The sequence below is a fragment of the Lemur catta genome, chromosome 8, assembly GCF_020740605.2.
Source record: "Lemur catta isolate mLemCat1 chromosome 8, mLemCat1.pri, whole genome shotgun sequence".
Classification (NCBI taxonomy): Eukaryota; Metazoa; Chordata; class Mammalia; order Primates; family Lemuridae; genus Lemur; species Lemur catta.
Genome location: NC_059135.1, coordinates 23,686,436 through 23,699,885, shown reverse-complemented (window position 1 = coordinate 23,699,885; position 13,450 = coordinate 23,686,436). Strand labels below are relative to the sequence as shown.

Below are 13,450 nucleotides of genomic sequence, written 5' to 3'. Positions count from 1 at the left end.
TGGGAAACAGAATAAGAAAGGAAATTTTCAGGGGACTGACTTGTAGGTTGTTCTGAGTTTAAGTGATGCTTGTAAGAATTGAGACTACATGAGATTTTTAATGACATTGAATCCACTGTGGGAACTATTTTGGGCAAAAGAATTGACATAAAAATTATTATTCTCTTCTATTCAAAGAGTACGAGGAGAAGGAGTGAGGCAAACATCTTTTCTAATGCAGTTAGGAAAAAATAAATCAAACTACCCTGGGTAAGTCACAAGAGACAAATTACTTCTTCGTTTTCTTTGTTCATGAGATTACAACTGTGGCGCAATTTAATGTGCTTGTCATTATTTTTCTTCTGGTGGGCAGATGAGCCAGGGAGTAGTAAATTGGAGAACAGCATTTGCTGGCCTCACCAATCGAGATTAATCTTGTGGAGAGTCAGTAAGACCTCTCCAAGCATCATTTTGGAGTCTCTGTGTGACCTCTGCAAGGCACTGTCCCCTCCATGCCTCATTGCCTGCATCTAAAGACTTGATATCACCATACATACCTTTACTTATTCAAATGAGAGAAATAAAAATAACTCTGCATTTATCCTCAGTATTATGAGTCATTCAATCAGTAGACAAGGGGTATGAAGGGCATTTTAATCACAGGTACCAGAAGACAAAATGTAGAGATGAAAACAAGTGTTTTACAATTTGGCAAATCTCTGTTGTCCTAAGTGACACTAACTAGCCGTGTCATGAAAAGTAGTGGTACAAAGTCACCCCAAGTGATTCAGCGCAACTCCTTTCTGACCTCTTAATATATATTTTATAATTATGCCTCATTTAATCCCCTTTATTCAAAGTTCCTTTCAGAATTGGTCATCAGGGAAATCAACTTCTAGAATTAGGCCTTTAGTTATTAACCACAGGGTAGATTCTCCTATGTATGAGATGGTTAATACACTGCTCTGCTTGAAGTCTAGTAGATTCCTGCTATTTCTGTAACAATCAGATTTACAAATATTTTCCTCTTATAAATCTCTATTGTCAGACAGTAGTACAAATCTTGTTTGATTCAACAATGAAGAAAAAGGAACAAATCCTAGGGAATTAGTATATAAAGAAAAAGTCATCATTTAGAATTGAAGGAAAGTATTTCACAAGTTTAAACTTAAACAAAAAGCATATGACAATACATAGTCTTAATAAAATTTTATTGAGAGCCAGCAAGCCAAATCCTTTACAGAACACAGAAATATCTATGATCCCAGCCCTTCCATTAAAAGACAACATTGGGGTGGGTTCTCTGAATAGCCTATACACTTTGTTTCACATCTGTAAGAGAGAACCAGTTCTTCTATCGTTCAATAGTACAGAAAATACAGAAATGGATTGCTCTGAATTATTTAAGGGAAGCAGAAATGGAATGAGAATTCAGTATGAGTCATAAAGGACTAACGATGAGTTCTAGTAACCAAAGGAGTACACGAGTAAATATTCTCTTCACATTTTATATTTCAAAATCTGCTAGTAAAAGGCAGGCATCATCATAGGGATCATACACAAATTAACCTGAGGACATAGAAGCAGAGTATTCCCTTTAATTCAGTTATTTAGGGAAGTGTTAAGGAGAGAAAATGGCCTTAGATCCACTTTTACCTAAAACTCTGTCCACCGTGAAGGCATTTGATGCTAAATAATTGGAACTGACATTGAAGATGAAAAGGGAGCCAATGACTCTGAGGGTTAAAGACTAACAACTCAGATGACACCAACATCCAGTGGGATCTATGGAAACGGTCATGATAATGTTAACACTTTTTTACATGTTGACATTAACTACTTGGCAATTTCTCAGAACTACACAAACAGAAACATATGACGGGATAAATGAATACTGCTTGACAACCCTTAAAGGTTTTATGACCTAGTCTGTGCATGGAAATAAGAGATGCTATTGAGTTTTCTAGGAAGCCACTTTTGGGAAGGTTTTTTACTAGGCGGAAAAATATCTGAGGGAAAAATGTAACAGAAATAGAACTGCAACAGTGATACCGCATCCTTTCAAAACTAAGACAGCTAGTGCAAAAGGTGCTTTCAGTCACCAGTTGGGGGACTGGTCTCAGCATTGTAGCTTTGCCTGAGTTTAAAATCCTACCAAAACTTTTTTAGTTCTTAAGCATAAATAAAACAATGACACAAATATGAAATCTTTCCAGTTTAATAAATCTTTTTTTTTCCCCTTGGTCAAGTGAAATAGTGGGAGTAGATAGTTTAATAAATCTTAAAAAGCTAAAAAAAAAACCCAAAAACCTTTAAATTATGTTTGTGTTGATGAATTTGTTAAGGGATGATAGTAGCTACACTGCAATCCACACATTAACAAGAATCTTATTCGAAATGTTCTTCTCCCTGCCTTGAAGTCTTCCTGGGGTTAAATTAATCAAGATGCTTACAGGAACACTGTGATAAAGTCTCCTCTGGCTCAGAGAGAGTGTGTTTTGTTTTTTTCCCGTTAGTATAACCATAGTAGCTAAAAGGACGGGCACAGTATAGTAAGACATTTAACTAAACCAAATGAGCTTCATTCCTTTAAGTTGGACACCCAGCCAAAGGCAAATTAGCTTTGCTGTGCACTACTTTTGCTTCTTACTGTAAATGCTGGCATCGCTGATTGGAAACTTTTACAAGAAAGGCATAGCTTGCACACAGCTTACCAGCAGCACTACAGAAATCTGAGAGGTACAATGTCGTCCCTGACTTACACAAGTCACAGAAGGAGTAAGCTAATCCTAGGAATTGAGCAGTGGGCTGCTTTTTAGAGCCTACTGTTAGTGGCCTTTAAAGGGTCAGATGATTTCCAGTAATATTAGCTATTTTGGTGCTAAATAGAAAATACTAGAGGATTGCTGCCTGCAGGAAACGGCACACACTCAGTGGGAATTTGGTGCAAAGTTCTAATAAAAATAGCATGTTTTTGTGACCAAGAGAGCTGTGAAATAGGCACATTAAAAATTCTTAGACCCTGTTATTTTGAAGCTGAAAATTTTTCAAAATTAGTCAAAAAGAGATAAAACAGGACTGGGAAGGGCAGCAATGGAAGGAGTAGGAGTAGGAGCTGATGAGTCAAAACATTTGTACAGAATGTGAAGCACCAGGGAGTCTTCATTTACCATATAAAACCCGATTCTGTGGTCTCAGAAATTAAGGAATTGTTAAGCCTAGGATATGCACAGATCCATTTGTTCTAAGCATGAACTCTGGATAATACCTCTTAAGTAAACAGCATTTCTATCAAAAGCTTAGTGTTCTTGTTCAAGTTATTGGTTACATGGCATTCCCCTTCCTGTTCCCTTTTCTAAACAGAAATAGAATGCTGTACTATTTAGTGAAAAGACCAATGTTCAGAAAAATTGACAGGAAGGAAAATACGTTTGGAAAATGGCTTATACCAAACAGTCAGCACTATAGCATAGTCACTACAAAGTAAGCAAAACACAAGTTTAGAAGGTCAGTCAGCATGGACTGGAATCCTAGCTCAGAGCAGATCCGCACACAGAAAATTAGCTTCCTGATCTTTCATGAATACAGAAAAACAAATTTAAATAAATAGTTTCAAAATACTTTAGATTATTTTAGAGAAAACAATAAACTGTTATTGTTAGCTTATCTTGAAGCAACCTTCAAATCAAAATTTTCACAACCACCACCATGTTTTAGAAGTTTTTGATTATAATGTTGGCTTGTGAAGCCTAGATGCCTTACTGACAAAAATAGGCATATTTGAAAGTACGATCACTTCTAGTCCACATAGGCATCATGAATTTAAAAAATGGTATTTAGGTCCCAAGTCCAGTTTGCAACTCTTGGAATTTTTCCCTTGGAAGCATACAGTTATATTTTTGCCCCCTTTCATAATCAACCACCCAGAGAAAAGCAAGCTGTAAAACTATCTGCTCTCCTGTTGAAGGAAAAATATTAAAGAGAAGAGGTGGAGGAGAATTTCCAACAATAGTCATATTTATCTTCCTTTATCTATAGTTTCTTTTAAACATTTTTAGAACAGTAACAGATAGTTATATTCATAAACTTAAATAAGATTTCTTCAAAGTTCTGAAATATACACATATGACCTCAAAATACTGTACATATCACCCACTCTCCAGGAAGAAATTGAAGTTAAAAGACTTCTTTGGATACTTTTAAGTAAATGATAAAGGAACTGAACTAAAGACAAATTCTGAAAAAAATATTAACTAAATCAGTACATAGTTTGACTCTGTTTCCTTGAAAAGCAACAAAAGCAGTTAGCTCAGGTTTGAGTATACAGAAAGGGTCATGCGGTCAGTTGCAGGGGGCATGCTTTCCTTTTACAGTTCAAATGCAGGGAATCTGGCTTTTGTGGGGACTAGCAGGTCAGCCAGGAAATATATTGTTCCAGCCATTCCTGAAGAAAGAGAAATAAGCAAAAGTTATTATACCAAATGACTGCATTTTATAGGATGGTTCCATTTTTTTACTAACAACACTACAATATTAATGGCAATGATTTAAATGAAGGGGAATCTGTCTATATTTTATACATTGCAGTTCACCATTGGAGGAGATCACCAGTGAGGTGCTCAGCCTTTATTTCAAGGTGCAAGATGGGAGAGAGAATGGAGCCAGACAAATTCAAGTCACAGCCCTGCCATTTACCATACGTGAGCTCTTTCACCATGGCACCGTGGGCCACTTACCTGCCTGAGCCTCAGTTTCCTCATCCATTACATGAGGGTAGTAATGCCTGTATGTTACTGCTGAAATGATTTCTGCAAAATGCCTAGCATGTGCCTGGCCTCATAAACGGGAGTCACTACTATGACTACCAGTATCAGGTATGTGTACTAATAATGATTTTTACTATTGATTTGTCATGTTAGGAAATAAGTAGCTTAAGCAATGACTACAAAATTAATTTTTTGATAAAACTCAAATTCAAATATATTAATTATCAAGCAGAGAAGTAGATGCTGATATTATAAGGCAAATAAGTAAAGTGTGAAAAATACCTTCAAAGAGGGAGAAGGGGGTATCTGGTGTTCTGCATCCGTGTTCTCCGTACTCTAAGCACCATTCAGCAAACTGAAAATGAGGCCAAGTTAAATTATTATAGTGATTTCTTTCAGAGACTCCCAAAAGTTAACAGAGGTTGTCTCTACGGATTACTCTGAAAAGTCAAAAACTACCTTCAAGTCAGAGAAAGGGGATTAATGCAGAGAAATGGATGGTCTGAAAGAGAATATGCTGCAGCGGAGGAATTTAATGAGCTGTCTGAGCCACACATCTCCAAAGTTATTAAAGAAGAGAGGAACAAAATCCCCCTACATCTTGCTTTTTTTCTCCCATAAATGCTATTAAGAAGAATTACGTCCCTTTAAAATAATGCTAATTTAACTGAAAGGCTTTTGAAGGTTTTTCTTAACTGTGTTATCTACAGACTCATGGTTTTAAGAATTAATGAAATCCGACGAACTAGAGCCCTTTCTACAACCTCCTGGAAGAGCTGCCACCCGGCGGGCGGTTCCGACTCGCACCTTACAGGCCCTGTACAGGTACTTCAGGTCCTGCGTGAGGTTGTAGAGGTTCAGGAAGGCGTAGGCGTTCCCCGCGGCGCCGTGGCACAGCCCATACCCCTTCTTCAGCAGCCCATACTGCCAGATCACATCAGCGCACTGATAGGCATCCGAGAGATACTTTTCGTCTTTGAACACCTACAGCGTCAAAGGACGTGAATTTTATTACATGGGATATAAAAGAAAGTTCTATCGACATTCCTTCTTGATAGGTAAGCAGGAGTGATGGGACAGGAAGAGAGTGAGGTGGCTTGACAAGAAAGGGAAAGAGATTTAGGGACAGATGTGTTATATTGGTAATGACAAATTACTAAAATTGACTGGTTTTGCTTTTTTATTTTATTTTTTATTATTATTATTACCTCTTAGAGATGAGGTTTCACCATGTTGCTCACGCTGGTCTCAAACTCCTGGGATCAAGTGATCTTCCCACCTCGGCCTTGCTGGTAGCTGGGACTACAGGCACGCGCCACTGTGCCTGGCTAGTTTTGCTTTTTTTTTTTTTAATAATTGGGCATGATCTTGTATGTATAGTCCAAGTTTTATGTGCATGTTTGGTTTGTGCATGTGGGTACTGCTGATGAAGCAGCTTGCTGTTATCATCAGTGACTTCCCAAGGAACATATGCTACATTCTTTGGGTAACTATGACACTCTTCGCTATTAGAAAGTTTCTTTACATACTGGAGAAAAAACGATTAGTTATTAATATGCAAATTGACTATAAAACACTAGACCTTCAGAAAAACTGATAGACCTTTACAATCTTTCGCTGCCTCCCATATCTTGATCAAAGACTTGAGAAATATTCTGAATAAATATATTTACTATCTCATTTTATCCTAGGTGTCCCCAAAACAGAATCAGCCAGTTTTAAAAGTTTTGCCTTTATATCTACCTTCTGAAATGCAGAATTTATTTTACCAAAAGCTTATTTAGTTATGATATGCCAGTGCCTATTTACTGTCTGTGGATTTGTAATTTGTTGATTTGGCACCACAGATATCTTAGTTTACTTCTGCTTTTTTTTGTCCCCTCAATTAAAAACCTTTTATTCTTTGATTGTAACTCTGTTATAGATGCATTTTTAGGAGTAATATTTATATTTTTTATTGTGGCAAAATATATGTAATATAAAAGTTACAATTTTAACCATTTTTAAACATATAATTCAGTGGCACTAATTACATTACAATGTTGTAACCATCATCACTTAATTTGCAAGATTTTTTCGTCATCCCAAACAGAAATTCTGTACCCACTAAGCAATAAATCTCCATTTTTCTCCCTCCCCCCACCACCAGCCTCTGGTAATCTCTGTCCTACTTTCTGTCTCTCTATATCAGCTTGCTTATCTGTCTATCTATCTGCCTATTTTAAATACCTCATATTAACCACACATCATATAAGTGGAATTATACAGTATTAGTCCTTCTGTGACTGGCTTATTTCCCTTAGCATAATGTTTTCAAGGTTTGTCCACACTGGTGTGTGTATTAGAATTTCGTTCTTTTTTATGGCCGAATAGTATTCCATTGCATGTATATACCAATGTTCTTTATCAATTCATTTCTTGACAGACACTTAGATTACTTTTACCTTTTGGCTAGTGTAAATAATGCTGCTATGAACACTGGTGTACAGTATGTGTTTGAATCCTTGTTTTCAGTTCTTTTGGGTAAATACCGAGGAGTAGAATTGCTAGATCATAAATAAACATAATTATATGTGTAATTTTTTTGAGGAACTACAAAACTATTTTCCACAGCAGTTGTACCGTTTTACATTCCCATCAGCAATGCATGAGGGTTTTTCCTATATTTAATTGAGCTTCTGGGATACTTATCTTGGCTCTCCAACTGACACTGTAATCTTGCCTATTCTACCTGTCAGTGAAGCCGTCTCTCATTCTATGAAATAACGTCTGCTACGTATGGTCCACACAGACTGTGAGAATGAATTACAATCCATTTAGCAAAGTGTTCTTAGGTCTAACAAGAGATTTATTTATTGCTCCTTTAAGGATTATGATAAGACTAATTCTAAATTATAATTTTTTTTTATGTTTTCTAATTAATTTAAAATTGAAAAAATACACAGTACCTTATAGGCCTGAGTGAGCATGTAGATTACCCCCGGGGCACCATGACACCAATGGACAAGCAGATCTCGATTATCGTCCACACACGGAGGGTAATTGCCGGAAGGGAATTTCAGCTGGCAGACATAGTCTACACTGGGCTTGACCAAATTATGTAATTTCACTTGGCTCACTTGAAGGCTGGGCTAAAAATGAGAAGGGGAATTATTAGTTTTGCTGAAGCAAACTGACCTTCCTAAGCCTCAGAATGAGTTTTAACCCAGAAAAAAAGCATGATCAAAAGGAACTGAAGGGTCATTAAAAGGTTTGGATTCTATCCAACTTTTTCACCTATTGGATGCATTTATTTCCTTTAAAATTTTTTTCCCTAATCCCATGACAGATTATGGATGCTTTTGTGATTTCATTTTAACATTTTAAATAATGGAACAAAGTGAAACAGGGCTATCAGTTAACTCTTGGGGCCTTCTACATTATTTCTAAATATTTGGTATTATCTATATAAAGTAATTTTCCCAAGTCAAAGGTTAAGAATGTGAGTGTAAGAGGTTTTTTAAGGTTTCAACACAGAAACCATGCCTTAAAAGCCACAAAGAAATGCACACGACAAGCCACACATGACTTTTGTAATTACATTTAGAGAAGTAGTAGGTGATATTTCCAATAGAACAGGACACTGACATGTTAGGAGACCTGGAATCTAGATCCCAAACTATAGCATGATTCTAGATCAAGTTTTTCTGCAGAAGATTTGCAACTGATCTAAATGCAGATTATTTTGATGTAACAATGTCCAGATTTATAGGACACACTATCATAGAGCATATGAACTGCCATTTTTGATACCATTTTTTAAGTTTCTCCTTTTGGTCCTGTTCTTAATCAATGATTGCTCACTTCTTTAAACAACAAATTCAATATTGTTGTTTTGCCAGGCAGGGGGTGGGGCATGTGGGGGTGAGGGTGGGCAATGGTGTGAAGCACAGGCAGCTTGTGGTGGTGGGACTGAAGTGATATTGGTGATACAGCTTTCACAAGATTCTGAAAGTGCACTGAGTTCTTTAGGGGACACGCAGATTCCACTTTACACAAAGAACAGTGTTTAAGCTCGGTTTAAAGTGTTAGAGTAGAATGAATGTATTCTCCTCAAACTTGCAGGCATTATCCAACGTGGCCTAAAAAGAATGTTTTATTTTATGTTGATACGTAGGAACCTACTAGAATGGACTTTCAGGATTAAAAATTAAATCATTTCAAATAGATAATAACCTGCAAATGGAAAAATCAATACTTGGGTGTTCAGATTTCTTATTACAGCTAACAAAAGGAGGCAGAGTATGTCTCCTGATTATTTGTTTCAATGAAAGGTCAATGAGGCTGTCCTGTCCAGTCACTGACATGTAAGATTCTAACTCACCTTGAAACTTCAAAGGACTCTTTCCCTGAAACTTCTAAGAATCTATATTTACCACCGGAAATAGAGAGCCATTGAAGGAATGTGCCAGAAAAATAAAGAAATTTAAGTCTGAATTGTTAAAAACTCTAATTATAAAACTTTTAATTGAGAATTACAGAGTAAATAAAACAGTCGGTCTCTGATTGCCACTAACACTCAAAGTGTGACTTTGCATTCCAAAGCAATAATAACCTTGAGTTTTTCAGCTTTGTTGTCCTTGTTTAGTTCTAGGAGGAGGGCAAGTCTGACATTCACTTTGTATTATTAGAGCCAGCTACTCAACCAGCTGGTAGGGTGTTTATCCAAGCACTCATGTTGAACGTATTAATAAAACACTTTTCTTTATGCCACATTGTGCTCTGGGAAGGTGGGGGGTACCTCTGCTACCATTAAAAATCAATTTTATTTTTCATGAATTCTTATTCACAAGTGCCAATTTCTCCTTAAGAAATGCTTAATATGTCCCCCAAAATGATGCTCTCATGAGAAGTCCTCTTCTGACCCCCTCTCCCAAGTCATGTTTGCTGCAGTAAATTCTATTTGTCTTTAGTTTATTCGACTTCGGTTGATGTGCCCCAACAGTATTACATCCTAAGAGCTGTTGAATATTCAGCTATTTCTCAGATAAGTTACACAGTCCATTGAACAGTCACCTCAGTTTTCCTCTCTAAGTGAGGCTTAGGCAACATGTGCTCATTTGTTTTTTATTGAGTTTGTTCTTACTCCTAGAATTTCTTTCAATAGGTTATGCCTTTTAATGTGAAATAATATTCTTAATTCACAGAATTTGCTGAAAAAGACAAAACCAGAAGGCACTTCATACAGAATTATAGGTCAAAATACTTTAGCCTGCACAAGTGGCACTCGGTAGGTAAGTACAGTCACCTACAAATCAAATGTCATCTCAAAACACAGGGCTTGTTATGTTTATATACTTTAAAATCCACCTTGGAAACATTTCCTTTGTTTATCTAGGTCGAGCAGTTACAAGGAGACTAATGCAGTGGTTGACAGAATGGTAAAATAGAACTGGAGCATCTGTCTTCTCACCCAAGACCGTACATGGGTCAGGAAGCACATTATAAAGTCTCACCTTAATCACCCCTTACCTGCATCAGGTAGTAATAAATTCCTGCCAGGCCATGAGCAGCCCCCACATAATATTCCTGGTACCATTCATACATCAGTGGAGTCTTTGCTGTGAAGTTTCTCTTTCTAGCTAGGTTTTCTCCAGAGGTTAAAACTGTTTCACAAATCTACAGGGAGAAAGCCGATCAAAATGACAAGATAATTAGAAATAAAAGCCTTTCTACTGGAGGTAAAGAATTTTGTGCTAAGAGATACTGGGCAACATGGCAAGTTAGACACCATCTTTTGGCCAGGAAAGGTCATGGTTTAGTTCTGCATCAGATAAGTGGGTGCAACTACATTCTGCCTAAAAGAGGGAAGGATGGAGGATCTTGAACTCTTTGCACTACAGCTTATAAGAATGCACCAGTCAAAAGAAAGAATAAACTCCTCTAGGTACAAAAGGAGATATCTGTTATCTGGGAGGTGAAATCTGGCCCTAATTTTCTGAAAAGAGATTCTTCTTTTCTACTCTCAAATGGGGCAGGCTGGGCTTCTGACTCTGAGTCCGAAGTGTTTCCAGCAGCATTCAGTGTGAAGCTGTTGGTTCTCTCTGATCGTTCCTGACCTTTAGAGGTCAAGATACATCTTCCTACTTGGGATGTACTAACTTGAGTGACAAAAACAATAGTTTAGGCAGAGAATGGAGTAAGTAAGCGGGATCCTAAAAAGCATAAAAATGTGGTACCTGCTGGATGTGGCTTTGAGGAATCTTTTCCACTCCAAAGTTCTTATTGACATAAAGAAGAGCATAGATGTAGCCTATTCGTCCATAGAGCATTTCATTTGGGGCACGGGGATCAACCTTATTTAGGTGAATTAGTCTAGGAATAAAAATACATGCCCAAAACAATTTTCAAAAGATCAGATATTGGTACATACCTAAAAATGGTACATTTAAAAAATGTACATTCACACAGGATATTACATATACATAAAATATATATAGGATAGTCAAAGTTCAAAGATCAGCCTTCAACTAAATTTCTTTCCTTCAGTTCACAATGGAACTGATAAACAAGAAATTCATAGAATTAAAGAATACAAATGTATGGCTGAGGCTGTCGGAAATCTCCCCAGTTCCTCATGGAGGCATGTCCTAAAGCTAGTGCTTTAACATTTGGGGTCAGAGAAGCCAAGAACTGCTGGCTAATACAGCATTTAGCCTAGAACAAGGACTAAAGCAACACTCGAAACCCCCTCTATTTCCATAAAATGAAAAGGTTGCTGCACCCCAGTTATCTCCTTCCTTAGTTTATTTCTTAATGTGTCACCAGGCCTACTTGAAGAGTATACAGCAGCCTGATGGAGCATAACTGATAATACATGCAAATGGCCATAGGCATGTCAGTCTCCTTGTCTCCCCAGTCTTCTACTTCTTCCTCGAAACCACCGTGGTTACCAACTTTTGTATATTCCTAGAATTATCTTATGTACCCATAGGCATAAATATATTTATAAATATAAATGTTATTCTACAGCTGTCTAATTAATAATAATATATTTGACAACCATTCCGTATCAGCACAAAGTAATTTCATTCCTTATAATAGTTACGTGGTATCCTCATTAAATGATACATTATAATATATTAGGTCCCTATTGATAGGCTCGGTTTAGCTTCTCACAAAAAGTTACTTTTGGTGTTGGTTCCAAGTAAATATACTCCATACCCTGCCTCTCCCAGGAAATATATCTCCAAAACCTGAACACAACATATGAAGCAGATATTTGAGGACTCTGAAAAGTAAATAGTAACAGGCAGAAAGGGGAAGACGACCAGAATTTGAAGTATCTCAAAACCAGTGGTGAGTTTGCCACGTTTTCCCCCTCTGGTATTCCCTTAGCCTGAACTTACCAAACCTGAAAGTGGGTACCAGGGGGCTGACAGAGCCCCAGAAGGCCATTAGTGCTGTCTCAAGGAAGAACAGGAAAGAGAACTCTTGATATAAGAGACAGTGAGTAAATCCCCCATTTTTCTTTGTTTTCCTTTTTCTTTTCTCTGTTCCCTTGTGCCCCAGGCCACAAGCAATCTCATGTTGGCAGCAGAGGCTAAGGGAAGGGGAGTCCCCAGGATCCCAAACTCCGAGGGGGAGGGAGGAGATTTCCTCCCAGATTGGAGGAACTGTGGTCCCAGGAGGGGTGAACCCCATTGCTTTACCTCGAGTATCTTCTACATCGCCTGGCCCCAGAGGCAGGTTCAGTATCGAGAAGTACATGACAGAGCCGGGAAACCAAAGCCCCAGCTTTCTTGCCAGAGGACCAAAAAGGGAAGCTCCAGGGAACCAGAGAGTAGGGGGAGATCACAGAGGAAGATAAGCTTAGGGAAGTAACCATATTTGATAGCTTGAACTCTGAAAATGAATCTTTTTTTCCTTTTTGGGTGGGAGAACAGCAAATGATAGGTAGGAAAAATGTTCTTGTTATTTTAGATTTTTTATCACATGAAATTTTGAAAGTGCATCTCAAATGTTCCTAATTTAACCTACAAATTCAATATGATTTAAATTAAAATATTTTAATTTTTGGTGAAAGTTGACAAAATGTTATTAGTATAAAGAGCCAGGAAATTTCTAGAAAAGAGTAGTAATGAGAGGACATTAGTTCTCTTATGACACTAAACACACTATTGAATCTGTTCTTAAAATTTTTCATCTACGAAATGAATAGTCCCTTCCAATTTAAAAATTCTCTCATTTGTTGCCTGTATGGAAATTTATTTTTAAAGTAGTTAAGCATAAACAGTGTGCTGTGCCTGTGTATGTATATCATCTAAATTTAGTCTATACACTAGGGATGGTTAATTGCATTTGAAGTACCAAAAATCAGCCTCCCTCCCGGGGGGATATATTTGAAGTACTCTAATCAGGAATCAACATTCAGGGGAATTCAGCACTTCAAATACAGTGACTATTAAAATCTACACCAGAGAATTTGTTATTATTAAGGAATGATAGAAAATGGCTTTTTATTGGTGGAGTGAGAGCCAAAGATGGGTCAGAAAGGCCAGGGGTGGGGAACTGCGGCCTTGGGGCCACATGTGGCCTTCTGGATCCTTGAGTGAAGCCTTTTGACAGAATCCAAATTTTACAGAACAAATCCTTTTAATAAAGGGATTTGTTCTGTGAAGTCTGGATTCTGCACTTGGGGATCTGGAGGGCCACCTTGTAGCCTT

The 13,450-nt window shown here is 37.4% G+C and overlaps 1 protein-coding gene across 2 annotated transcripts in view; it reads right to left on the bottom strand.

Moving 5' to 3' along the window:
* Positions 1–1,173: 1,173 nt before the first annotated feature.
* Positions 1,174–13,450, bottom strand: part of LANCL1 (LanC like 1) — a 36,799-nt gene continuing 24,522 nt past the window's right edge. For both annotated transcript variants that reach the window (XM_045560352.1, XM_045560351.1), the window contains 6 exons: positions 10,964–11,099; positions 10,257–10,403; positions 7,694–7,876; positions 5,553–5,729; positions 5,028–5,100; positions 1,174–4,423 (listed from right to left, as the gene is read on the bottom strand). In XM_045560352.1, coding sequence (XP_045416308.1) covers positions 4,347–4,423; positions 5,028–5,100; positions 5,553–5,729; positions 7,694–7,876; positions 10,257–10,403; positions 10,964–11,099 — 793 coding nt within the window. In that variant the 3' untranslated portion in view covers positions 1,174–4,346. The remainder of the gene's footprint in view (positions 4,424–5,027; positions 5,101–5,552; positions 5,730–7,693; positions 7,877–10,256; positions 10,404–10,963; positions 11,100–13,450) is intronic.